The sequence below is a fragment of the Vulpes vulpes genome, chromosome 14, assembly GCF_048418805.1.
Source record: "Vulpes vulpes isolate BD-2025 chromosome 14, VulVul3, whole genome shotgun sequence".
Taxonomy (NCBI): Eukaryota; Metazoa; Chordata; class Mammalia; order Carnivora; family Canidae; genus Vulpes; species Vulpes vulpes.
Genome location: NC_132793.1, coordinates 44507063 through 44532368, shown reverse-complemented (window position 1 = coordinate 44532368; position 25306 = coordinate 44507063). Strand labels below are relative to the sequence as shown.

Here is a 25306-nt window from a genome sequence, read left to right as displayed (position 1 = left end):
AGATTATTTACATATATTCCTCTCAATACCCACAGAATATAGTAGAGTCTCATTTTAATATAATTTTGTACAACATAAATAAAAATACATCACAGGTCAAACCACATCCCTTCACAAATATAACAAAACCCCATGTGACAGAGTCAGCTTTGCCAGTTCCATCTCTTGCCTTTCAAATGCTTGCACTTTTGGGGTACCTGGCTGACTCAGTCAGCAGAGTACACAGATCTTGTTCTCAGGGTTGTGGGTTTGAGCATCACATTAGGTTTAGAGATTACTTTAAAAAGTAAAATCTTTAAATATTTGCACTCTCAGGGGGATTATTCTTTCCATGATATTTGTACAATTGTGAGATCTTTCTATATCATTTTTCACTCTACTTTGTAAAGAATTTTTAGAATCCACTCATGTTTATCTTGTGACTCCTACACACCAGGCACAAAGCCAGGCACTTTGCTACACCATCTATTATTGCATTATTACTTTCATCATCATCAGTAATAATAGCATAAGGTATAGAGTTGTGAATCTCTATGTTGTAACCCTGAAACTAATGTAACATTTTGTGTGTCAATTGTACTCAAACAAGAAAAACAATAACATTTGGAGCTGTTACCAATAACAGTGGCTTCATTCAAATGCCTGGCAAATAATTTTTTTTCTATGTAAAGTATGAATATTTATTTCAGGCTTTAGATCCCAATCGATTTCAAAAAACAAAATCTGATCTTTTCTCCTTAGAGTAGCTGAGGCCCCCTGTGTTAGGATGATTTCCTGGAGGCTGAAGGGGCTCTGTGCCCTTAGAGAACACATTTTATCAGGCTTATAGCACAAAGTCCCTGACGCCCACTGTATCCCAGCCTTAAGAAGGGAAAGGAAATAAAATTCACCACCATGGGGCTGATTGAATGCACACACACTAATGTAAATGAGCAGCTAAACCTTGGCAAATTTTTTTTTAAATGTTTGTTTTGTGGGGGTTTTATATATTTTTTTTCCATTTTCTTTTGCTACTCAGCATATGCAGCATTTGTGAACTCATTGGAAAATGAGTTCCCAGCTTTAAACACATTAAATGTCTCGATGAAAGACTATTTAATTCTTCAAGAATCTAAAAACAGACCAAACGTGTTTTGCTGTGAATGCTCTGTAGAGACGAAGTGAGGCAAGAGTTTGGGTTTAAAGAAGGAAAAAAAAATCAATACAGTGATGGAAGGATAAAGAATGCAAGAATTCAGACATTCTGTGGAGGATTACTTTCTCTCCATTAAGAGGTCCATAAAAAGAAGCAAACCGAGATCCATAAGGGGAGTCAGCAGGAGCCATGTTTGTTTTTCCCACCCCCGGTGATAGGTTTTTTGCTGAGGGGCCACCGCTAGGCCCCACTTGCTCCCCTCCCTTTGGCCTGAGTCGGCAGGGCAGTACGGGGCACTGAAGGACTCCTCATTCCCAGAATCATCATCATCATAGCAGTCGGCATCTTCCTCCTCATCTTCATCATCGATGTCACCCTCGTACAAGTTGTCATAAAGCAAATCTGAGCTGTTGTCATTGGAAGGCACTTTAGTTTTGATGCAGTATTCCACCAGGGTAGTGGGGACCTTCACTCCATCTTTTTCTGCTTCGGCTTTAGTGGCTGAAACCTGTTTCCTAATGATTTCAGCATATTCTTTGTCTTTTCCTTTACTGTCCCTCCATTTCCTGAACATAACCAAAGCATCCACATTGGCTGGGGAGAAGGTGTTGGGCTCATTGAGCAATGAGATTACATTTAACAGAATAGTCCTGACATTCTGAGTAGGATTCCACCTTTCAGAGGGCAGTTCTCCACTCTGTGGGTCATCTACAGGCAGATGAAGAATCGAAATGCATACATACATCTCCATTCTCATAAATGTTGGGGTGCCACATTTTGGTCAAGAATCTGAAGGTAGGTGGTGAATATGGGTAGTCAATAGGAAATTTAATGTGTGCCTTGAAGTAGCTGCCTTCGTAGAGGGTGTTGGGGGGTCTGAAGATGGCAACCTCCCAGTTGTAGAGGTCAGACTCATCCACCAGGGTGATCTGGAAGCCCTCCACGGGCTCCTCCTGCAGGGATTTCAGCTCGAGCATCAGGGCCTTCTGCGAGCTGGTCATCTGCTGCTGGGCCATCGCAGCGGCGTGGGGCTGGAGCCCCAGTCCTCTTGCATTGGCCCGGCCGGACAAGGCCCCTCCCCTGAGCTAGCCCTCTGCTGGGCCCCAACGGGCCCTTGTCTTCACACACCCCGCAGGCCAGACCAGGCCCCAGACGGCCTGTGGGCCAGCCTGGGTCCTCCTCGCACATGACGTGGGCCGGGCCTTTTTCCTCACACTTGGCAAATAATTTTTTGATAAGCTAACAGCAAAAAGATAACCATGGAAATCATTCATAGGCTAAGCAAAGTCTTATATTTTGGGGCCTCCCCCAGAATAAAACTAGTAGACAAAGATTTTGATTGTTAATTTATTTCAGGACAAAACAACCTAGACACAAAAATATGGTTACTTATATTTGTCAAAGTAATTTTCTAGCACAGATGGGATAGAACAAGTACTTTCGAAGCCCTTGGGTCAAGACCTTACTACAGCCTGTGGTTTTGCCTTGATCTAAGCAGACATTCCAGCCTCCAGCCAGGTGAAGCCCCAGGACGCCCATGGTAGTCTTGTCTCTACCTTTCCTTCCCTGCCTTCATCACATCCCTGTCTACATGCCTAAGATTATCTATGAGATGACTTCAAGTTTGCCCTGCCTGCCATGTTATCCCTGGAGCCTTGCATAGTACCTAGCCTACTATGGGTGTAATAAAATGTTTCCTGACTGCACACATAGATGAATGTTTGAGGTTTTATCATACAGTTGACCGTAAGTTAATTGGGCTTTAATTTTTGTGGCCAGATTTTCCTACTATTTCTACTTGGTATTCACTATAATGTTGGCACTACTTCATCCAACCACAAGATAAGCTGTACACCTGAGATTTTTATGACAGAAGCATGTTCCCCTTCACAATGTTAGATTTGGTTATTAGGTTTCCAATTAAGGCCCACAAAATCCTACCTAATCCTAAATGTAACCAAAATTGTGTGTGCCTACCACACAATGGCATGAAGTAATACTTCTGCCATATTGGTATGTGCTTAAACCCAAGGAAATGAGAATGACTTATGAGAAAGTTAACCCTTGTATAACTATCATGTTGTGACAGTTGGGTCAATTTTTAGCTAAATCAAAGAAAGAAGATGGGGAAAAATGAAATGTAGAGAGAAAACAGAGGGGGCAGAGAGACAGAAGAACAGAGAAAGCCTTGGAGATACAGATTTCTTCAATCGCTGGGTAGGTGAGAAGAGAGTTTAAAAGTAGGTGAAACAAAGTGGTTTCCAGGCTGAGGGGAGAGGATGGGTGAACTCAGCCATGAATTGTAACAGAAGAAAGGGCTTTGCCTCAGGGAGATATTGGGTCTGACAGCTTTATCATAGCCAGAATGTATGAGATAGGATGCGGTAGATGGGATTCTGTGGGTGCTGAACACCCTGACAACTGAACAGAAAGGGTGAGCCAGCCCCCGGTTATGTGGGACCCCTGATACATATTCATGTATGGCATGCTTTTAACGCCAGACAACTTCAGTTAGCCAAAGATTTACTTTAATCGGCATATTTCCATGATGTAGGTTCTGTATGACTCATGGAGTCTCTGCAAATGGTTATAAGGAGGGTAACACATTGCAGGGCCCTCCTTCACATAACTGGGATATCATATATATTCTTTTGACTTTTCTACGCATAGATGATGCAAATAGAGTGGGAAAGCTGGGGACTTCCCCTGCTTATCAGTTTTATGCTAGAAAATCTCGGCACTGTCTTCTCCAAAGCTCAGTTAATCTAAGGATAAGAAATGACCTGTTTTTGCACTTGATCGGATAGGTGACAGAGGTACCACAGTGGGCTGCCCTGCTTTGAAATGGCAAATGGTAACTGATGATCAGAGCAGTCTAGGTGAATTTTCAATAAAGGGTAATAGAATACAATCAGAGCAGTTTTTATGGGAGGCCAATCTTGGTTGCTCCTTTTAGGGAATAAATTATGCATTACTAAGATTACAGATCTGAAATGGGAAGCAGATCACAAGGAGGGCATCATTACAGAGAGGACCATATGAAAGCTCCAGAAATGAAGGTTGGCAAGGAGAGCACTCACTCATTCCCTCATGGCTAACCTGCAGCAAACCTCCTGGTGAAATGGGCAAGGCAGCTGCCAACAGGAGAGAGGGGTTTCAGTGTTGACAGCCCAACTGGGGAGAAAGGGGGGGGCAGTGAGATCTCAAATCACCCTCTGCAAGCTGTCAATTCTCCATCTCAGATCAAAAAAGCACTAAGATTTGTCATTTTAAATGTTGGCAGAAATGGAAAGGTGATCTTCTTGCTTTTTGATACATGCTCTTTGAAGATATAAATGAAAACACTAACAACTTTGATTGTGACCACCAAAGTAAGGCAAAGACCCTCTAACATTTCAACTATCATAATGCACCCAGATTTAGGAGGTTCTTCAATTTATCTTAATCAGAGGGGAAATGAGGCCGGTTCCATCATCCCAGTTCCTGGAGGAGATAAATAAGTTTCAGAGGCTACAAAATTTACTAATATCTATTTATTTTTTAAAAGATTTATTTATTTGAGAGACTGTGCAGAGCAGGGAGGAGCAGAGAGAAAAGGAGAGAATCTTTTTTTTTTTTTTTTTAAATTTTTATTTATTTATGATAGTCACAGAGAGAGAGAGAGAGGGGCAGAGACACAGGCAGAGGGAGAAGCAGGCTCCATGCACTGGGAGCCTGATGTGGGATTCGATCCCGGGTCTCCAGGATCGCGCCCTGGGCCAAAGGCAGGCGCCAAACCGCTGCGCCACCCAGGGATCCCAAAAGGAGAGAATCTTAAGCAGACTCCCCGCTGAGCTCTGAGCCTAGTGTGGGGTTTGATGTGGGGCTCAGTCTCACGATGATGAGATCATGACCTGAGCTGAAATCAAGAGTTGGACACTAAACCAACTGAGCCAGCCAGGCACCCCCAAAATTCACTATTATTTGAAAGTACCAGGACACCTGGGTGGCTCAGCAGTTTAGCACCTGCCTTTGGCCCAGGGTGTGATCCTGGAGTCCTGGGATCAAGTCCCACATTGGGCTCCCTACATGGAGCCTGCTTCTCCCTCTGCCTATCTCTCTGTGTCTCTCATGAATAAATAAATAAAATATTTAAAAATAAATAAAATATTTAAAAATAAATAAAAGTACCATGGCTTTAGAGAAATGAAATACTTAAGGTGACCTCCCTGTTAAGTTCAAAAAACAAAATATGGTTTCAAATTTTTAAATATGGATTTGCTCTAAGAGTGATGGAACAACCTTTTAAATAATTTTTTAGTAGATGCTAAAAAAAGTATTTTATTCTTTTGAATTGAGTGCTTTAATTTTAACCCCCTAGAAAGTATGTATTTCACTATCATGCTCAATACTCTAAAGATGAAGGATTCTCCAGGATGAAAACCATCTAGTGAAATGAAGAAAAGGAAGGGATTTCTGGATTTGGTAGTCTGGCCATGAAATCACACCTCAATGTATGATGCAGTCTGTAGAAGAAATCAATCCAAAATTTATGCACATTGATATTAATATGAATTTTTCTTCCTAGTTAGTATATGTTTAAGACCAGATAAAACAAAAACTATATGCTATATTTTATAATTTATGTATTTTAATTATGTCTATGTATATTTATATATTCCATTGGATTTTAATGAAGAATTATATTTCCCTTTTTCCACTTCAAAAGAGACATAGAGTAATTATCTATGACCTCATTCATCCTCAGAACAGGCCCAAGAGATATGTTTTACTATGCTCTCCAGAAAACCAAGGACAGATTGGCTAAGGATCTAGCTCCAGGTCACACAGCAAGTAGGTGGTTCAGCAGAACTCAGACCTGCCGAGTCTGGTTTCAGAGTGCTAATACAACTACACTATATTTGCAAATGGACATGTAACATATTTCTAATTGGCATTTAATCTATATAATTAACTTTAGCAAATAACTAGATAATGAAAGAATTTAAAATAGATATCATAGAATATTAGTAAATTATGAAATAAACATTCATTTAAAAAACATATAATGTCTATAAATAGATGAGAGAATGTTTTTATTTTTTATTAGTCAAAGCATAAGATTTCCATGACCCAAGCCTGACCTGTCTCATTTTGCTCTGCCAAATAAAAAGGGAAGACTATATTCAATATAACATAACAAAGCCTTTGCTCGGTGATTCATGCACTGGAATTTTAATGTTATACTTTTCCTAACAAACATGCTTTTAATAAGGCAGTAAACTGTATTTAGCTAAAGATGAAAATAATTGATCCATTTTGGGCCATTAGGGGCGTTTTATTTATTTATTTTTTTTACTTTACTTTCATCTTACTTTTCATTTTCATGGAAAGTACAGAGGTAATAGCAGATGAATTTCAATTAGTTTCAATTAATGCCATAAACTGTTGTAATGTATTAGGTTGCTGGGTTCCATCTGAAACCCCTGGCGGAAACCTGCAGGTTTTGTTTGCAGTTGAAAGCAGCATTTGAGCTGGTGATGTCACCTATTCTCAACAACACTGGAGCAGTTCTAATAGTTTAGGATAATTTACATCTATAAACCTATCCAACTCTAGAGCCCAGAAAACAATTTCCTTCAGACTGGGCTAATTCCATCACAGATCAACCATTTCTCCTTTGGAAGTGGAGGCAGGCAGGATAAAGCAACCTATGGATGCTGCGGGCAGTGGGGATGCTGTATCTGTAGTTTCAATGGGTAGAAATTCCAGAGCTGACCTCTCCTACTTACCATCCATTGCTTCTGCTAACCAGCATTCACCTGTCTTTCTAGAACAATCCCTTTACCATCCTCAACAAACAAGCCCCACCCCTCATGTCCTGGTACTTCAACCAAGTCAAGCCTGGTGTGTCCCAGGATCCGATGTGGGATTCCAGGATGGACATGTGACCCAGTCACAGCCACTGAAACACAGGAGATTTTTTTTTCTCCGACTTTTGTAGGAAGGGTCCTGTTGTCAGCCCTCTCTCACCAGCCCCACCCTGAACTATTGAGAAAGGAGGAGATGAGCACCCAGGGAGCAAAAGCCAACTATCATGAAAGATGTCCACATTCTTTCCCGTGTCATTACAGTGATAGGAAGAGGAAGCAAGACCTGGCAGGTGGAGCGATGGCAGTGTGTATAAGAGTGCAGTCCTGCTGGTTCTTCATGAAGTGCCAGGCTTCTAGTTTCTAGCTTCAGGTCCCATTATCCCATAACTGACCTGAATATGAGCTAGAAGTGGCGGCAGCAGCCCTCACCTGCATGCACGGCCAACCCACCTTCAGCGGGCTACACAGTCTTCTCCCACCTGTTCCTTCTGGATGGCTTTCTCTCTACCCGATGGGTGCCACAGATGGGAGGTTCACCTTCTTCAAGTGCTGTCGTGTGCACTGGTTATCCCCCTTCACTAGCTCCCCAACCCCTAAAAAAGTAACCAGTTAAACCAGCTGGGCCCTGCTGTCCTCCACCTGCTGCCCTCTAAAGGTCTGTCCGGGACAATTCCCACTCCCCCAGCTTGTCTCTCTGTTTAGTTACCCTGCTGTTCTTTAAGGCTGAACTCAGTCCTCTTTCTCCAAACTGCTATTCTAGGGCTCTCGTGAAGGACCCTGTGCCTCACTACAGCTGGGTCGATCCCTGGTATACGCAGATCTCCCATTTTTTGTGTAGACTGTGTCCTAGACTGTGCTATTATCAGGGGCTGAGACTACACTCTGGGTAACCCTCAGTGCAGGGCAACAACCTCGTGGCACCTAGCAGTAGTAACGATAATGCAGATGTCAGCCTGTATTACTGAACTCTTACTATGTGTGGCACACTGTCCTGAGTTGGGCATGAAATATAATCCTCACAGCAACCCATATGAGGAAGATATGATCTGGAATGGGACTAATTAAATTCAAGTTTGATGGGACTCTAATTGTGGAAAAGCTACAAAGAGAAGGAGCTTCCTTCAAGCAGGAGGTTAACATTTTTCTTCCTAACTTTTCTTATATGAAAAGTCATTGGAAAAGAAGCACCACACAGAGTTGAATTAATGTGGCAGGGTTGAGTTTCTCAAATGTCTCCCAGAGCCTGGGCCCAGCATTTGAGAGATAGGAGCACCTTCTTGAGAGATGCCCTGGGAATGTCATTAGCACTGAACTTGGGGGAAATAGCCTACATAGAAGACAAGAAACTAATTTCTATATACTTCTTATCTTGGTTGTTCAATAGACAAAACAGGCACTCAGAGGGGTTTTATGCAGTGGTTGATGAGAGACATTCTTAAATCTTGCAAAAGCATTTATTTCCCTTTAAGTGGGCCTCAAAGTAACACCATCCCTGACAACTAGTCAAGTGATCAGAACAGCACAGATGCTCTTCCCCCATCTGACAACCAAGAGCATGAAAGAATAGGCATCTGAAGGAGAGCACAGTGCTTGTCGTTTGGAGATTTTTAAATTCTCTGCCATAAATGTTCAACCTAAAGAACCTGCACTGCCACTTTCAAGGGGCTTTTTTTGGTCAAAATACTCTTTATCCCTAATGTCAAAAATAGGCAACTGTTCAAAGTTAAAACACTGTAGGATTGGTGATAGTCCTAAAACACACTGCATATTTTGTGTTGAACCATGGACTTTTGAGCTCTCAGGGAGTTTAAGTTACAATTTGAAGCCCAGACTTGATGAAATGGTAATGATTTGTCATAAATACTATGCATAAAAGCAGGTTCTGCAAACTATGGTTCATCATCTATTTTTGTAAAGTCTTACTGGAACACAGCCTTGCCCATTTATTTATGTATTGTCTTTCTTGCTGCAATGGCAGAAATGAGTGGGTGGATAGAGGCCACAGGGCCTGCAATCTGAAGTTTACTGTAAAAGTTTGCAGATCCCCAAATTAAGAATTCCTTAAGTCTATGTGGATCATAGGGCAGTGATTTAAAAAAAATGACTAAAATATTGAAACAGGTTTAAACACATACAGATGCAAAACTGAAAACAATACCAAGTTGTGAGGCAAATGTGAGAAGACTTTGAGAAGTTAAATCTGAGTCCAGTGTATATCTATGTATCTCACCTCTGCCCAAAGGTTCCAGACCCACTTGGTTTTATGGGTTATTTCTGTCTACCTTTTAGGTTACACTACGTATTTCAGACCCTAGAAAAATGCAGATAGCTTCCAAAAAGCCCTTGGTGAGACTAGCATACCCTTTACTGGACATGTAAAGCTTATAAAAGAAAATGATAGGCCAATCTGACTTACATCTAGATCAAATAGCCTATAAAATATTAGCAAATCCAGCAATGTACTGAATCCAGTAATGTACTGTGTCACTCGAGACCCATTTTTTCAATTTCTAATGGAGTAAGTGTAGTAACATAACAATAAGTTAATTAATCCCTAAATCTTCCACCAAAAATCAGGAGAAATTATATTCAATTTGAATATATTAATTATATTAACTAGTATCATTAAATTGTATTTAAATAATTACATTAAAAATTAATACATTTAATTTTACATATTGATCCCCAGATGATAAGTACTTAGTGTTTTTTCACATCCGTGGATCACCTGGAACTACAGGCTGTCATGGGTAGTTGTATAAGCCAACCCAGTCACTCAACCTCCCTGGGGTTGGTGATTTAGGTTAAAACAAAGGGGTTGCACTTTGTCATCTTCAAAACTTGACTTCCAGATTTCAATTAAGGACAAATAGGTAGCCAGGCCCTATTTTGGTTGTTATACTAGTCAAACAATTTCAATTTAATCCAAGCAACAGAGAAGAAGACGCTTGAGAAAACACTTTTGAGTGGCAGAGGCATTTGTTCAAACCTTTTACTGTCTCATTTCGATTCACAAAGTAGCATACAACTCGAATATGTGTGTTTTGTGCACAAAATCCCAAGAAAGAGAACAATGGATCAGGAAGGGAAGAAAAGAGCCCTTCCAATGCAGACCTTTCTTTTTCTTCCTAGGTCTTTTCGGCTTCACAAAAGGAGACATATTTTCCATATAATTGCTAAACATGTTTGCTTATTAAATTATTCTTTAATTAGTTAATGATTTTAGCCATGCTTTGCTCTTCGGATATTCATTTTGTGTAATAAAATAATTATAGATAATTAAACTATCTGAAGCCTTTTTCTTTTCCCCAGCAAACATGCGGGGTATCCAAAAATGACAACAAGTTGTAAATTAATCTGGAAAACAAAGCATGACAGATGAATGATTTGGTTGGAATTAATTAGGCACTAATTATATACTGGAACTAGATGAAGAATGAGACTCATTATAAAAATAAAAAGCGATTCTGCAAAGATGCACAGTTACCAACATCCTTACCTTCTGTGATGATGGAGTTGCTCCTTATCCAACTCAGGGCCTTACAGCAATCTTCTTCATCATTGAGAGTGAAATGATTGCAAGGAACTTTATCGGTGTATCGTTGCTTCCCACTGTTTGGAATCTCTCTGTTTGTCAGGTGTTGATTAATATCAGCCCCTGTAGGGCATGGGACCTGAGGTATGTTACAGAGACGTGCTTATTTCAGTGGTAGTAAGTGAGGCACTCACACAGCAATAAATACATGAGTTAATTAAATAACCATAGCAATGTCTAGCATACGTATGCCTTTTTCTGTCCTCAGATACAATCAGGTTTTACTTGAAAAAGAAAAAGCAAGAACCAGGTGGAATGACCACTCAGAGACAATTCTCAGAAGGCATTGCTCTGGTTATCTAATGCCACATAACAAATTATTCCAAAATCCAGTGGTGCAAGACCACCATTTACTAGGCTCATATGTTCTGTAGGTCAGTAATTCAGACAAGGGCAAGGTGGAGGTGTCAGCTGAGAAGACTCATAGGCTGCAGGTGACTTGATGGCTGGGGGCTGGATTCATCTGGAGATAAACCATCTCACTCCTTTATTTCCCTCAGAAAACATGCCAGGTATTAAAAAATGATAGCAAGTTGCCACTATAGGTTCAGCAACTAATGCTAACCTCGGACTGGGATCTTGGCTAGAGTGCTGGCACAAACATCACATGTGCCTCTCTATGGGGCTTGGGCTTCCTCACAACATGGTGTCTGGGTTCTGAGGGCAAGTGTTCTGAGAGAACCAGTACAAAGAGCTCCATGTTTTTTTCCAACCTAGTCTTGGAAATGGAGGAGTGTCCCTTCTAACATGTCCTATTCATGTAAGTCATCATAAAAGCCTGGCCAGGATCAGGGGGAGGGACCCTAGAATCCATCTCTTCAGCCAGAAGTGGCAAGGGCCACAAAAGCACACATGGAACAGGATTTGGAATAGCCATTTTGGTCAAAAAGTCTGCATAGAGGCAATTATATCCGGGGTTGAAATCCAAGTGCCTAGAGGGGATAGGCAGAAAAGAAAATGAAAGAAGTGGACTACTATTTAGGCACGAAAAGTATAGAATTATTTTTCACTTTGTCAGAGAAATATTCTCCCTCTGTCTCTCTCCCTTCTTCCCTCCCTCTCTCTCCTCTCTGTCTCTGTCTCAACACAACCCTCTGAGGAAAACTTCTGTTCTTTCCCTTTTGACACAGACACGAATGGAGGCAGACACTTGCTCGAGTGTAGGAAAAGCAACAGTAAAACATAAAGGCTGATGCTTGTCTTTAGTGTTGAAGGTACTCTAGCAAACTCAAAGGCCCAGGCCCAGGCCCTGGCCAGCATTTGGCCACAACTCAACTCTATACACTTGGTGCCAGGGTAGAGTATGGGTTCAGTGTGGCCAGATCTGATTTCTCAGGAGATGCCAGATACTTTTTTTAAATGTGGACTCGAATTTTTTCATTATTTTGGTTCAAATTAGAATCAAACAAATGCCATCGTGAAAGCCAACTAAAATAGCACAGTGGCATTAGTTTGCCCCATGGGCCAGCAACTCACTGCTCTGATTTTTAATTGGTGACCAGGAGAGATTAAATGGAAGAGAAGGGGCCTGTACCTGGAGCGAGACTTAAAGGCAATCAAGGGCTCTGTGAGAAGACCTGCACCAGCTGCCTTGCATACCCGTGTCATAAGGTCCACTGGCTGTGAGTCAGGGATCATTTTACAGAGATGATGGGCAAAAATTTCACTTGCAATAGAAACTTCTGTGGGTATAGAGGAGATTCTTTCTCCCTTGACAAGTGCAGAAAATGCCTTTTATATGGGGTAAATGTGAATGCTGGCTGGTGCTTGAAGAAACCAGGCTTCACTAAATCTCAGATAACATTTAGGAAACTTTTTGGTTATGTCCTTCCTTAATAAACCTTGTAGATTATTGTGATGCATTTTATTCATTTTCAAATAGGATTAAATAGCTTAAAAAATCAATTTTTAAAGCTACATGTCCTTTCTCTTAAAGAGCCTGCAGTAAAATTACATTTAGTAAAAAGGAACAACTCAGGAATTAGTGGTCATTTACTGCAATTACAATTGTGGAGGTGAAATTTTCTTATTAGCAATATTATTTGTTTATTAGCAAAATCACAATAAATTTTGGCATTTTCATATTCATAAGTATTATAAAGAAGTCCACATAAGGCTCCAGAAAATGATTTCATATGCATAATATTGAATGCTATAGCTTTGGAGGTTCAACACCCCATCAGAACTCCAGTGAGCACTGTAGTATAAAAGAAAATGAAATTTAGGTAATAGTACACCCATCTAGCAGGTCATGCTTTAATGAATCAGGAAAGTCATTGGTAGAAAATGGCAGCACTGAAGAACAAATTGAGAGCTACTCAATTTATAAAACTTTCAATGAGTTATCATTCCAAATGGTAAATGTTTTCATGAAAAAACAAGGAAGGGGGAGGGGCAAAGAATAAGGTCCAAAATGAAAATCAGCTTACCTACTGCCATCCTAAAATGTAATTGCATTCTGATAACCCATATGATTCTCATGTGTACCTAGAGTGCAGAATTGTTTTTGCACACTTCTAAGTTAAAGAATTCTAGAAATTAAAGGAAAATTAATGGGATAATGTAGTTTTCATATTCACACAATGGCATTTTCATACACTAAGCAAAACTAGGCAAAACTGAAGCTAAGATTTTAAATCCCAAGGCCAATTGCTTTGTCCACACAGAACTGAGAACTCAGTAAATTAAAAAAAAATCTATGGAAAAAAATCATATTATTTCATCAAAGTAAGAGAGAGAATAAAATTTAATAGGAAAGCATGGGTGCATTTCACATACTAGAGTGTTCTGCTGTTAACTAAACTGCTGCTAATGACTGGCCAGTAATGGGCGACTTGTCGACCATCCCATCAGATGTTTGGAATTGAACAGCCCAGCAGCCCTCACTGATGAGAGCCCTTCAGCCACACCATTCCCTTAGCAAGTTAATAACTTATGGTGGCAGGGCCTGCTGGTGGCCCCCTCAATATCCATCTTTCTTTCTTTTTTCTTTCTTTCTCTCCCTCCCTCCCTCCCTCCCTCCCTCCCTTCTTTCTTTAGTAACAGGCTCCTGAAAATACACCTAGCTGGAAAACTATATTTCCAAACTAGTGACCTAACAGGTATCAAGAAATTTATTAGCAGGTGTCCTTGGGTGGGGCAATTGGAAAAGTCATTCTGTTCTAGTCCTTCCTCCCCACTACTTCTTGCAAATGGAATGGCTGGAGCCACAGCAGTCACCACAAGATGCTGAGAATGGAAGCCATTTAGTAAGGATGGAAGAACAAAAGATAGAAGGGTCTGAGTTCCTGATGCCATCAGGGAGCCACCCTACCGCACCTGAATTGCTTTTCTCCAAATATTTTTAATGAGAAAGAAAGAAGGAAAGAAAGAAAGAAAGAAAGAAAGAAAGAAAGAAAGAAAGAAAGAAAGAAAGAAAGGTAGGTCCGTGTTGTAAAGACTTTAAAAGCCACCAAGTATAATTCCCAAATCACAACTGTGAGTGAAGGAGGGTGGGAGGAGAAAAGGAGAGGAAGAGGCAGAGAAAGAGAAAGAGAAGAGAGAGACAGGGACAGTAGTAAAGAACTCAGTTTAGAGCCCTCATTTAAATCCCAGTCTGTCATTTTGTCGTCATCTGACCCTAGACAAATCACTTCAGCTTCACTGCACCTTGGCTCCCTCATCCATTAAATGGGGATGCAAGCAGCATGGACCTTACCTTGGATACTTCCTGCAAGAACTATGTGAGTTAACACATGTGGCAGTCCCTCAACCTCTGTCAGGTGTTCCTACTGCCTTAGAAGGGCCCTGCCATGGCGTGCTCGCTGTCTTGTGGGCAAGACATTCCTCCTTGGAGGAGACCCTGACTCTTAGGAAGTTGTTTCGTAGGATGAATAAGCACTGTATTCCCATTATGGCTGGTGGTCCATCTTCAATCAGCTTCCCAGGGCCTTGATGTACAAGTCTGATCTGTTTTCTGCATGCACACACCCTTCAAGTATTTGAGGAGTGCGATCCTGAATCCTCACCCCTGTGGCTGAACATCTGGGGTGACTGAGAGTCTCTGGATGTGCTTTAGCTTGATTTTTCCCATCTTAAATGTGACTCCAAGAAACAAATACTCCAGGGCACCTCTGTTTTTGTGATATGTTCTTTGACATGATCATGTTCAACATGTAACGAGCTCCTCACCTCTGTATTGCTGTCACGAATTGTACCCTTTGTTGACATTAGTATTTTTCTTTCTCTAATTAATTCTGCTTTGTTGGATATAATATTGTTGTTGCAGCAGCAGCAGCAGCTGCTGCTACTGCTGCTGCTGCTTGAATTTGCATTGATACCTTTTGCTGGTGCACTTTTCACTATCATTTCATTTTGAAACCTTGGGTGTCATTTCATTTGGTATTTCTCTTATATTTTGAATTTGGTACAAACACAGAGCCTTGCTGTAACAAGCACTAAAACCATGGCATTCCCCATTGTAACTGTTATGTTTCCTAATGCCATTCTGGTTTATACTGTTTAAAGCACTGTGGCTATTTCTTTGTTTTCTTCCCTGGGGTCACACGAATGTCCTGTCTTATCTCTTGTGGGGTTCATAGGGTGAATTTACTCATGCTGTTCAAAAGCATTGTTAATCTTATTCTTTCTACATATAAGAAAATTAAATTATTACCTTTGGGTTCCTCTACTTCAGACAATTCTTATTTCTCCCTGGCCACCTCTCTCCCTATTTTCAAACAACTTAGTCTTAATTAGATTAGTCTTAATTAGATTTATATTGGTGTTCATTATTACTCATTTTGCAACTTACCAACAGACTTACAAACTTTTAATTATCTTTTAATTTAATAATTAAATTAAATAAGTGACCAATGCTTGTCACTTATCTCTTAAACTATCATGAAGTCCTACATTTTCCTTTCTGCCTCATTTATTTGGAGTACACATTACAGAACACAGACAGAAGACCATTCTTCTGAGGCTTTACACACAAAATAACAGCTTTTTGCTGTCTTCAAATAGACTTTGGTGGGCATATAGTTATTGAATCACCACATTCTCTTCAAAATTCTGTGGCTAGTTTCATGTTCTTATGCTATTTCTTCCTGGAAAGGTAATGTTGAGGTGTCTGTCTTCTTTTTGTTCTTTTTGTGGGGGAAGTTCGGTAGTCTGTTATTTTTTCTCCTGAAATTTGTTCATTTTTTTCCCTACCATTCCCACAGAACCAAAATTTCATCAAAATATAACCAGCTGAGAAAATTTTTCTTGATTTTGCCTGGAATGTGCCCAACTGGACAATATGGTGTTTAGGCAAGGAAATTTTTCTCCTAGCATATCTTTGTCTCTATTCCATTTGTCATGGTGTCTTCTTTGAGAAAACCAATGATCAATATACATTGTCTCCATGTTGATCACACCTTCTCATCTCTTCTGCCAAATGTATCCTTTGCCCTTTGCCCTCTGCCTCTGCTCTCCAGGGGAGCTTGGTGGTTTGTCTTCAGCATCTAATATTAGTCAGCAAGTTGATAGGGATTTAATTTCAACCCTTTCTTACCCATCTTCCTTTCCATATAATAATTCTGTGGCCTTCTCAGCTCAGCTTCTGCTCTTCAGATGGCTTTAGCCCCCATCTCGGAGCTTAGGTGATCAAATTGTACGGAGGAGGATGAACCATGCCTACAGTGTGTGTGTGTGCTCTTGTGTGTGAATCATGCATTTTGGAATATTGAGAAGAGTATGCTCTTTCTCTGATTTTTTCAGATGTTGTTCCCTTTCTCTTATTTCACATTATTCTTTTGTTCAAGGAGCCTCTTGCTACACAACAAACTCACACCAAAACAGTGGCTTAGCAAACACCATTTTATTACTTTTCATGATTTTGTGGGTCAGAAATGTGGGTAGAGTTTGGCTGGGCAATTCCTTCATTCCATCTGTTAACAACAGAAGTCACTTGGTGATATTCAGCTGGTGGAGGGTCCAAGGTGGCTTCACCCATGTGGTGGGTGCTTTGTCAGTGATGGCTTGGATGGCTGGGCTCAGCTGGAGAACCCATGCATGGTATGTCCAATGTGATGATCACAGGGTAGGCAGCTGGACTTCTTACATGGCCTTTCAGGGCTCCAGGAGCCACTGTTGCCACAGACAAGGAGATCCTGCATGGCCCTTGACTTGCCTCAGAAGTCACACCACATCATTTCCCTTGTACTCATCAATCAAGACAGTCACAAGCCTGCCCAGATTCAAGGGGGAACAAATGCAGACCCCATCTCTTGGGATGTTATTTTTCCCCTTTAATCATCCCAAACACAGTGAGGTCTCTTCATGATAGTGCTGCTCTAGGACATTGGGGGTACCTCTCAGCTCTTAGATCACAAGAGCCAAAGTGGCATATGCAGTTCTCTTTTTAGCTGTTTGTAGCAGCTCTCACCTGGGCCTGCGCCATTCTGGATGCCCTGCTTTTTTTTACCCCACCAAGGACATAATTAGCCTCTGTGGAGACCACATCATATTGTTGACCCACATCAAGTTCAACATAACTAATATTCCCAACTCACTCTCTTGCCTGGTGGGATACTCTTGCCCCACCTGCTGGCTTTTAGGGAGCATCAGCCCTTTAAGAGTCCTCGAGAGTTAACAAATTTTTATTCTTCCTCTTGCTGAGATGACTCAAAACCTGGGACGGGAGGCATCTGTCTGTCTCTCCATGGCTCCCCACAAGCTGTGGAGTCCTCGGTTGTAAGCTATTTCAGAGCTTGTGCATGAGCACTGGCATGTGCCCACCAAAAAAACCCCCACCCAATCAGTAGGCATGGTGGGAAAGGGGGTTAGCGGGTACCGAATATGAGCTAGACAAAGCTTCATCTTCCAAAATTGAAAGGTCATAGATACTGTCAGGAGTTGACAGGTCAAAAATAAAACTTCTTTAAATACATTACTTGGAGTTCTTGGGTTAACCCCTAAAGGAACTAACAACAGAAATCCCTCCAAGTGGTTGCCCCTAGAGAGAGAGGGCTTGGAGGTAGATACAAGCCCCGCAGCACAGTGTAATCTTTTATTTTGTGCATGGGTTGTCTGATTAAAAACTTAAATGATATGTATTTGGATATCAAAAATATTGCTTAATATTTTAGAATGATTCATGCCATTTAAGGTTCTATTTAGAGGTTAAAGTTTGTGATGATATTTTATAACAGGTTGTCTTCTGGCTTTGGATTTAAGCTTTATTTTCATCATTAAAAATTTTTTATTTAAATCACAAAATTGGGACAAAACCATGGGAGAGTTGAAGAGAAGGAAATAGGAAAATGAATAAGAACTGGAAGCCCTCCCTAGTGAATTCAGCAGCTTTTTTTGTATCACTCTATGTACCTTTAATTTGTATGGTCCTTCTGGAAAAATTAAATTGGAACTCCCTTTATCACTTCTTCATTTCATTTTTCCCGTTGTAAAAAGGGCAAGAGCTTAACGTGCCACAAACTAAAGCTGCAGGGGCAGCTGGACACACATGGGCAGATGCCCGAGGCTCTGGACAGCTGGCTGGGTCTTCCACTCACATTTTCCAAAGTCTATGGTCCCAGGCCGCAGCTGGAATTCAATGGGGCAGGTGGGGAGGGGGGCAATTCAGTGGGACAGGTGGGGGGGGGGCAAACTTAGGGGATGCACAGTGTTTTCTTTCATTTTAATGTTTTTTTTTCATTTTAATGTTTAAAAAGAGGAATACTTAACTATCCAAAGAAGATATTCCTCCAGTTTGTGTTTATCCTTTAACCAGAAAAAGAAATCCTTTTCTACACTGTGAAAACTGTATTTTTTTCACAATACAGGCGGTGGCAATAGTAGGAGGAGGAGGAAGAGGTGGAGGAGAACCAGAAGCGATCACTCAGAGGCTGGGCCATACTCAATGTGGCCCGCTCAGTAGCAGTGCTGGCCCCACCTGGAAGCTTGTTAAAGCCACAGTATATGTCCCGCCTCCATCCCTTGCTCAGAACCTGCTTTTAATAAGATGCACACGGGCTGTGTGCACACGTTAAGGCTTGAGAAGTGCTACTTTAAGGTATGGATGAAAGATTCTAGGTCGAGTAAATTCACGTCCTGGTTCTTAGCCTTAACTTAGAATCATCTGGGAGTTTTTAAAAATGCTGATCACTGGGCTCCATCCCAGAGTAATTAAAACAGGGCCTCTGGCAGGTGGGACCTAGGCATGGGTGTATCTCAAGTGTCAATGTGTAGCCAAGGCTCAGAACATTAAGTAAGTGATGCTGGGAGTTGCTAAGCTGTCTGCCCCCACCGCTACCACCTGCTGCCTCCTCCTGGCTGGGCTCTGTAAGGAAAACCTGCCCACATTTCCCCTTGTTAAATCCATGACCATTCACAAAATGGCCTAAGACAGTACCAGATAAAACATGGCAGTGCCTGGGGTAGGGGTGGATTACTCCATGCTTGTCAGAAACAAACCCCTATAGGAAGGCCTATCCAGGCTCCTAGAAAAACATGTAATTAAAAGACCCTATCTTTGAGTTACAGAATAAATCTCTTTAAAAAAAAAAAAAGATTTTATTTATTTATTTGAGGGAGAGAGAACATGCAAGAGAGTACAAGGGGAAAGCAGGCTGCCACCAAGCAGGGAGCCCGGTGTGGGGCTCGGTCCCAGGACCCCAGGATCATGACCCGAGCTGAAGGCAGGTGCTTCACTGACTGAGCCACTCAGGTGTCCCAGTATATCTCCTTTAATTAAAGAAATGCCCTATTTTTGTGAACCACATGAAATACTAATGTGTGTTGCAAAGTACAAGTATTAAAATTTGCTTCCCTAAGACATTGGACAGCTTCTGTTGTTTCCACAATGCTTTCCTCAAATGTGGTTTTAGAATTTAATACAAATGGAAAGCATGGTCACTGGGTAATCAATCAGTCACATTTCCTAGTTTTATAACTGAGAGACAAAATAAAATAAGGGTTGACAGAAGGTGCACATGTTTGAAATACTTTTGCATGAGCCCGTCACCACCGCCAAATGTTAGCCTCTTGAGGCATAAATTAATTTACCACAAATGCATGCCGGGTTGTGTCTGGATTCTGCTCTGCTGAGCAGTAAGTGTTAGACTTTTGGACAACAGCTTAAAGAATGACATTTCTCCAACTTGCTGTGATTTTTACCCTTGAGCAGAATGTTTTTCTTGGAATGGATTTCCAGGAAAGGTTTTGGACATAATTCTGGTCATGTGTGCAGGCCTTGTGGGTGCTTTTATGAATAGAGTGGCAGCTGTTCCGGTGGGAAGGCTTGCTCTCACCCCCTATAACATGTGCCCCAGTAAACACATTAACTATTAATCACTGAGATCTTGTGTGTGGCCTCACCTGGTACTGCTGCCCGGTGCAGAGGATGAGGTGATCATAGAGCACAATTTCCTCTTTGGAGACCACCACGTGCTTGGCTGCTCGGTCTATGGCAGTCATTCTACCAACCACCACATTGACCCAGGAGCACAGTGACATCGAGGCATAATCTTTATCATTAAAACAGTGGCTGCAGAGAGAAAAGCTCCATCAGTGACATTTGAGCAGCTGACAGTGGGCATTAATTAGACATCTGGTGAGCTAGTGCAAGGCCCCTAGTGGGCCAAGTCTGTGCTCTTGCTGTGAGTTTACCAGGACCTCGGCTAGATTCTGGGGTATTTTTCGTTATGAGACACGTAGTCACAGATTGACATGGTCCCATTAAAGCTAAATCGCTGCACCTGGCATAGGCCGGTCTACACAGGGAAGGCACATGCTCGCAATGCATCTGTGTCTCTGAAATCATTAATATATATACTCTTTCTTCTGCTTCTATTTCATGGTGGGGGTATACTTATTTTAACTGCCGGATTGTCATGTGAACCACAGACTCAAATGGAATAAGGAAGAAGAAAGTGACATTGCTGAGGGTTCCCAAAGGCAGGGGTCAAGGTCCTGAATATTGAGAACCCTTCATATTTGCTAGTGTTCTTTCAAAAAATGACTCATTCTTAGAATTAGCATATGGATTCAGGCCAAAACACCTATACATTTTTAGAGAAGATGTCAATTAGGGAATTACGTTTGCAGCGAGGGTAGTCCCTAGAGACTTTCGGGATTCACTCTGTGGGGCAAAGGTGATTTATGTCCAACTGGTATTTTTGCAAACAGTGCATCCAGGGCGCTCAGGTTTTCTTCTCTGGGTTCCATTTGAGTTTGAGCTTTCTAGTGTGAGAAAAGTGGGGTTTTGGTGGCTTTGGATTTGGAGAGTTTTATGAGGGTGGTTTCTAGAATTTTCTGAAAGGTCTGATCTCATGTACATGACCCTTTTTGATCCTGTTCTGAAGACCCAGAGCGTAGGGTGGCAGAACAATATGTGCTTATTTTTTTAAAATTTATTTATTTGGGAGAGAAAGTGAGAGAGGGAGGGGCAGAGAGAGAAGGAGAGAGAGACTCTCAAGCAGACTTCACTCTGAGCATGGAGCCTAACATGGGGCTCAATCTCAGGACCCTGAGATCATGACCTGAATTAGATGCTTAGCTGACTAAACCACCCGGGCACCTCAACACTTAAATCTAAATTTAAATCTAGGCTTTGCTATGCCATGGTCTGTGTCCCTGATTTGTCACCAATGAGACTGCAACCTGGGACTGCATGCCCTTTAAATACTTCAGTTTCTTGACCTCTCAACATGAGGTAACTGCCCTCCTCATATGCCTTGATCATCGTACATCGTACATCGATTCATCGTACAACATGAAAATGTAAAGATGCTGTTTTGTCAAGTGCGATGCATATGTGAAGGGTATTATTCTAAATAATATTAATGATGCATAATTCTGTTTATGCTCCTTGGAGGCAAACAGGAATATGAAGTGGTAATGGGAGGACATTTTTTCTTTTTGATCCACACGAGCCTGCTCTCACCACACAAAAATAATTCTTGTAATGGATGCACATTAGACCCCGTTATAAGGGCCTGTAAAGGGGGCTCTGGGCTTTATATCTCTTCACGAAACAACACTTAAAAACAAGAAGATTTCTTTTTTATAAGAAAAGAAAATCAGGGACTGGCCTGTCACCAGAATATAATAGCAGGATGCAATTCTCTTTCGAAAAACCATTTTGGTAGCTCGACAGGAAAACAGGAAACTTTGCCGATTTCACACATTCATGAGAGGCCCACAAAGGACTGTCCTTATTTGCTACATGGTCTCTTCATAATAGGAATGGTACTGTCAGTCATCCAAGGTGAGGCAAAATTAAATATAGTTAGTGTACAGGGATTAGTCTTATGAGGGTTTGCTCAAAGATAAAAGTTCTCAGGGGAAATTTGGGGAAGGCTAAGACAGTTTTATTTTTAATGACAGCAGGACAGTAATGCTGACAATGTCAGAATGCATATTGCAGAGTTAAAACCTGAAGCTCCATCCAGTGGAACTGGCACTAGGAACAGTGGTTTTCTAGGAACCTTCGGAAGCACTATTTCTCTTGTTACCAAGTGCATTACGTCTGTTACTATATTTGAATGACATCTGTCAGTTTTTTGTTTTTTTGTTTTGTTTTGTTTTACATCTGTCAGTTTAAAGTATCACCGTGTAAGTGGTCACTGTCCATTCTGGGTCTTCTTTAATTTACCCATCAGGTAGGTGAAATTAGACACTGGAGGGATGCGTGGGTGGCTCAATGGTTGAGCATCCGCCTTCGGCTCAGGGCGTGACCTTGGGGTCCTGGAATCGAGTTCCACATCGGGCTCCCTACAAAGAGCCTGCTTCTCCCTCTGCCTGTGTCTCTGCCTCTCTCTGTGTTTTCATGAATAAATAAATAAAATCTTTTAAAAATTTTTTAAAAAGAAATTAGACATTGGAGACTGTTGATGATATTTTTCCAGAATTATTTCTTAAGCAGAGTTAATGAGCATTGGGATTCTAACATGGCAGGGGCTATCTCATGGCTTGATGACAAGAGAAATATCCCCACTTAAGTTCTCTGGAAGAGAGACAAAGAACCAAAGAAGGAACATCAATAAAACTTCATGCTTCTCAAGTGAGCTTGACCCTGACTCAAAAATAGGGTGAAAGTTTGTCTTCATAGAACATTCTGGAGACAGGTAATAAGGAGGAGAAAAAAGCAGAAATGTAGGACAGGGAAATTTCTGGAAGGGGTCTTATAAACAGAGTGGCCAGCCTGCCCCCACACCCAAGGGTAAGAAGATTTAGGCCAAGACTCTAGGTGCAAAATGACAAGTAAACTCCACGGTAGCGATTACAAGCAGGGTAGAGACATGCATTTCATGAAACCAGAACCCTTCAGAACTGGAAAGAACCTTAGAGGTTTTCATAAAGGATTTATTGTGACACTCCAAAGAAGGAGCATCACAACTAACATTCCTTATTCAGGGTTGAATGTCCAATTAGTCGATTTCTCCTGCTTCCTGTTTCTCCTCTGCTCCCACTGCCTTCCTTTCTGCTGTATCCCGGCATGTCATTAGCACCTCTATAAGATGCTGGACTCAGGTTGGTAGGGGAGCAAGGGGAAGATAAAAAATGCTTGTTCAAAAATTAGTAACAACAATAATCAAAACACTGGTTAAGGCAAAGTTCAAAATTTGTATTTAGAATGAGGAATTTATATTGTTAAATTTATGGATGTCAATGCATTAGCTATTTTTAAACTCCATGACCAGAGATAATTTCCTTGATGGAAAAGGAGGACCATTTGAAAGGCAACATCCTGTTTACATTTCATTTTGTAGTTTTTAAGAATTATGATAACACGCGGTCACCCACACAGAGGCATCTGGCTGTGTTATTCAGTCCTTGTCTATGTTCTGATTGAGAGGACTTTTGCAGGTACTTTTGGATGCAACTTTCATCTGTTTGACATTATTTATCGAGCACCTGCTATGTGTCACGCACTGCCCCAGATGCTGGAGACATGCTGATGAACAAGACAAAAACAAACAAACAACCCTGCCCTTAAAGAGTTTACAGTATGCAGAATATAAAGAATAAACATAATTTTAAAGGGCAAATTTTATAATATTTAGAAAAATTTCTGTAGCAAGAAAAAAAAAAACAGATCAAAGGAAGGAGAACTGGAGTGTGTGGGAGTGTGGAAAGTCAACATTTAAGCAAAGACTCCAAGGGGGAGACCTGCCCACTGTGTTTCAGGAACATCATGGAGGCTATGATGGCTAGAGTGGAGAGAACCAGGGTAACAATGGTAAAAGACAAAGTCAAAGAAGTAAGTAGACAGGGATGGATTTTAGGTTGGAGCATTCTAGAAACTCCTATGAGGATGGAAATGTTCTGTTGCTGTGCTGTCTGATATGGCAGCTCCTGGACAAATGTAGCTGTCTAAGCACTTGAAATATGGCTAACCTAATTGAGGAGCCAAATTTTTAATTTCATTTAACTTTATTGAGGTTAAATTAAAATAGCTCCATGTAACTAGTAGCCACCATACTGGACAGTGCAGTTCGAGGCCGTTCAGTAATTGACATGATCTGATTTACATTACGTGGCATTGCTCTGGCTATTGTATTGAGAATGTGAGGGGCAAGGACTGAAGTAGGGCCACCAGGTGACTCTCAACCTAGCCACACACAGATCCCATGCAAATTCACACCAGCAGAAAGTCATTTGCTAGCTGTTCTCTCCAGTAGCATACCTAGCATGGGGACTGACAGAAACCTTTGTCAAGCTGACTAGATTGTTCTCATGAGGTGTTAATCAATAAGACCAACATTTCCTGGGAATCCTGTAATTTGGAAGACAGGCAATGATGGAAGGAGATGTGCACGTGTTGATCCTTTACCCTTTGTCAGAACTTGCTGTTACAGCAATATTAACCATAAATAAATAAATAAATAAATACTCCAGCAAGGTTGGCTTATCATACACTTTCCACAGTCAAAAAATCCAGAGCTCAGAGAAATGCAATCCCCTTTGGATTAGGGGCATCCACCTGAATCCGCGTCCATCTGGCTCAAAACCCATAACTTTTTAACTGTCCTGATGATGTCCTTCAAGACAAATAAAAGTTCATAGTCTGATAAAAGTATTAGGTCAACGTGAGGTGACAAAGGTTCTGCTGGCAAGGAAGCTGCCATTTTTCTCACTGTTTGAAGATCTCTTCATCCTGGATTCTAAAATGAACACCCTAAGAGGGAACAATTTCCTTCTCCCCCGTTGGAAAAATTGGGACATTGTTTCTAGAGGCAGGGAGCCTAATATGCCCATGCTTTGCTACAGGAAATGAAAATTAATGCAAGCTGTGTGATAATGAAATGGCATTTTCTAGAACAAATGTTGACAAATAGTGACTCTACTGGGATGCAAACAATGAAGCTTGCCCAGACCAGCAAGAAGGTCATAGCATGATCAGTCCCACATGACAAAGGGCGGGGGGGGTGGGGTGGGGTGGGTGGGGCGGCGGGTAGGGGTGTGAAACTCACACCCCAGTGAAGTGCCCATCTTTATCTCCCAACTCTGAACCTTCAAGGGAGTCACCTGGTCTAATGCAAATATAGTCACCAAGCTTCCCTGCACTGTAATGTCACTCAGAAGCCAAGTGCAGGAGGTAGCTGTGTCAGTAGGCTCCATCCCAGTTGTTTGGAAGAAAGCAGACATGAGCCCATGAATAAAAAATGGCAGCCCAACTCTCCATTCCCTCATTAGCAGGTTTGTGCTCGTATGTTTTAAGTGAGTTTGAACTACAGGAGAAAAGCCTGCCACTCTTCT

The 25306-nt window shown here is 41.4% G+C and overlaps 1 protein-coding gene and 1 pseudogene across 3 annotated transcripts in view; both read right to left on the bottom strand.

The window, feature by feature from the left end:
- The window catches only part of CFAP61 (cilia and flagella associated protein 61), a 277436-nt gene that overhangs the window by 74576 nt on the left and 177554 nt on the right, over window positions 1–25306 (bottom strand). For all 3 annotated transcript variants that reach the window (XR_011996986.1, XR_011996985.1, XM_026002334.2), the window contains 2 exons: window positions 19922–20090; window positions 10487–10661 (listed from right to left, as the gene is read on the bottom strand). Coding sequence is in view for 1 of the 3 variants with exons in the window: in XM_026002334.2 (XP_025858119.1) it covers window positions 10487–10661; window positions 19922–20090 (344 nt within the window). In the remaining 2 variants the exon portion in view is untranslated. The remainder of the gene's footprint in view (window positions 1–10486; window positions 10662–19921; window positions 20091–25306) is intronic.
- On the bottom strand, window positions 1081–2151 carry LOC112922626 (ubiquitin-conjugating enzyme E2 R2 pseudogene; annotated as a pseudogene).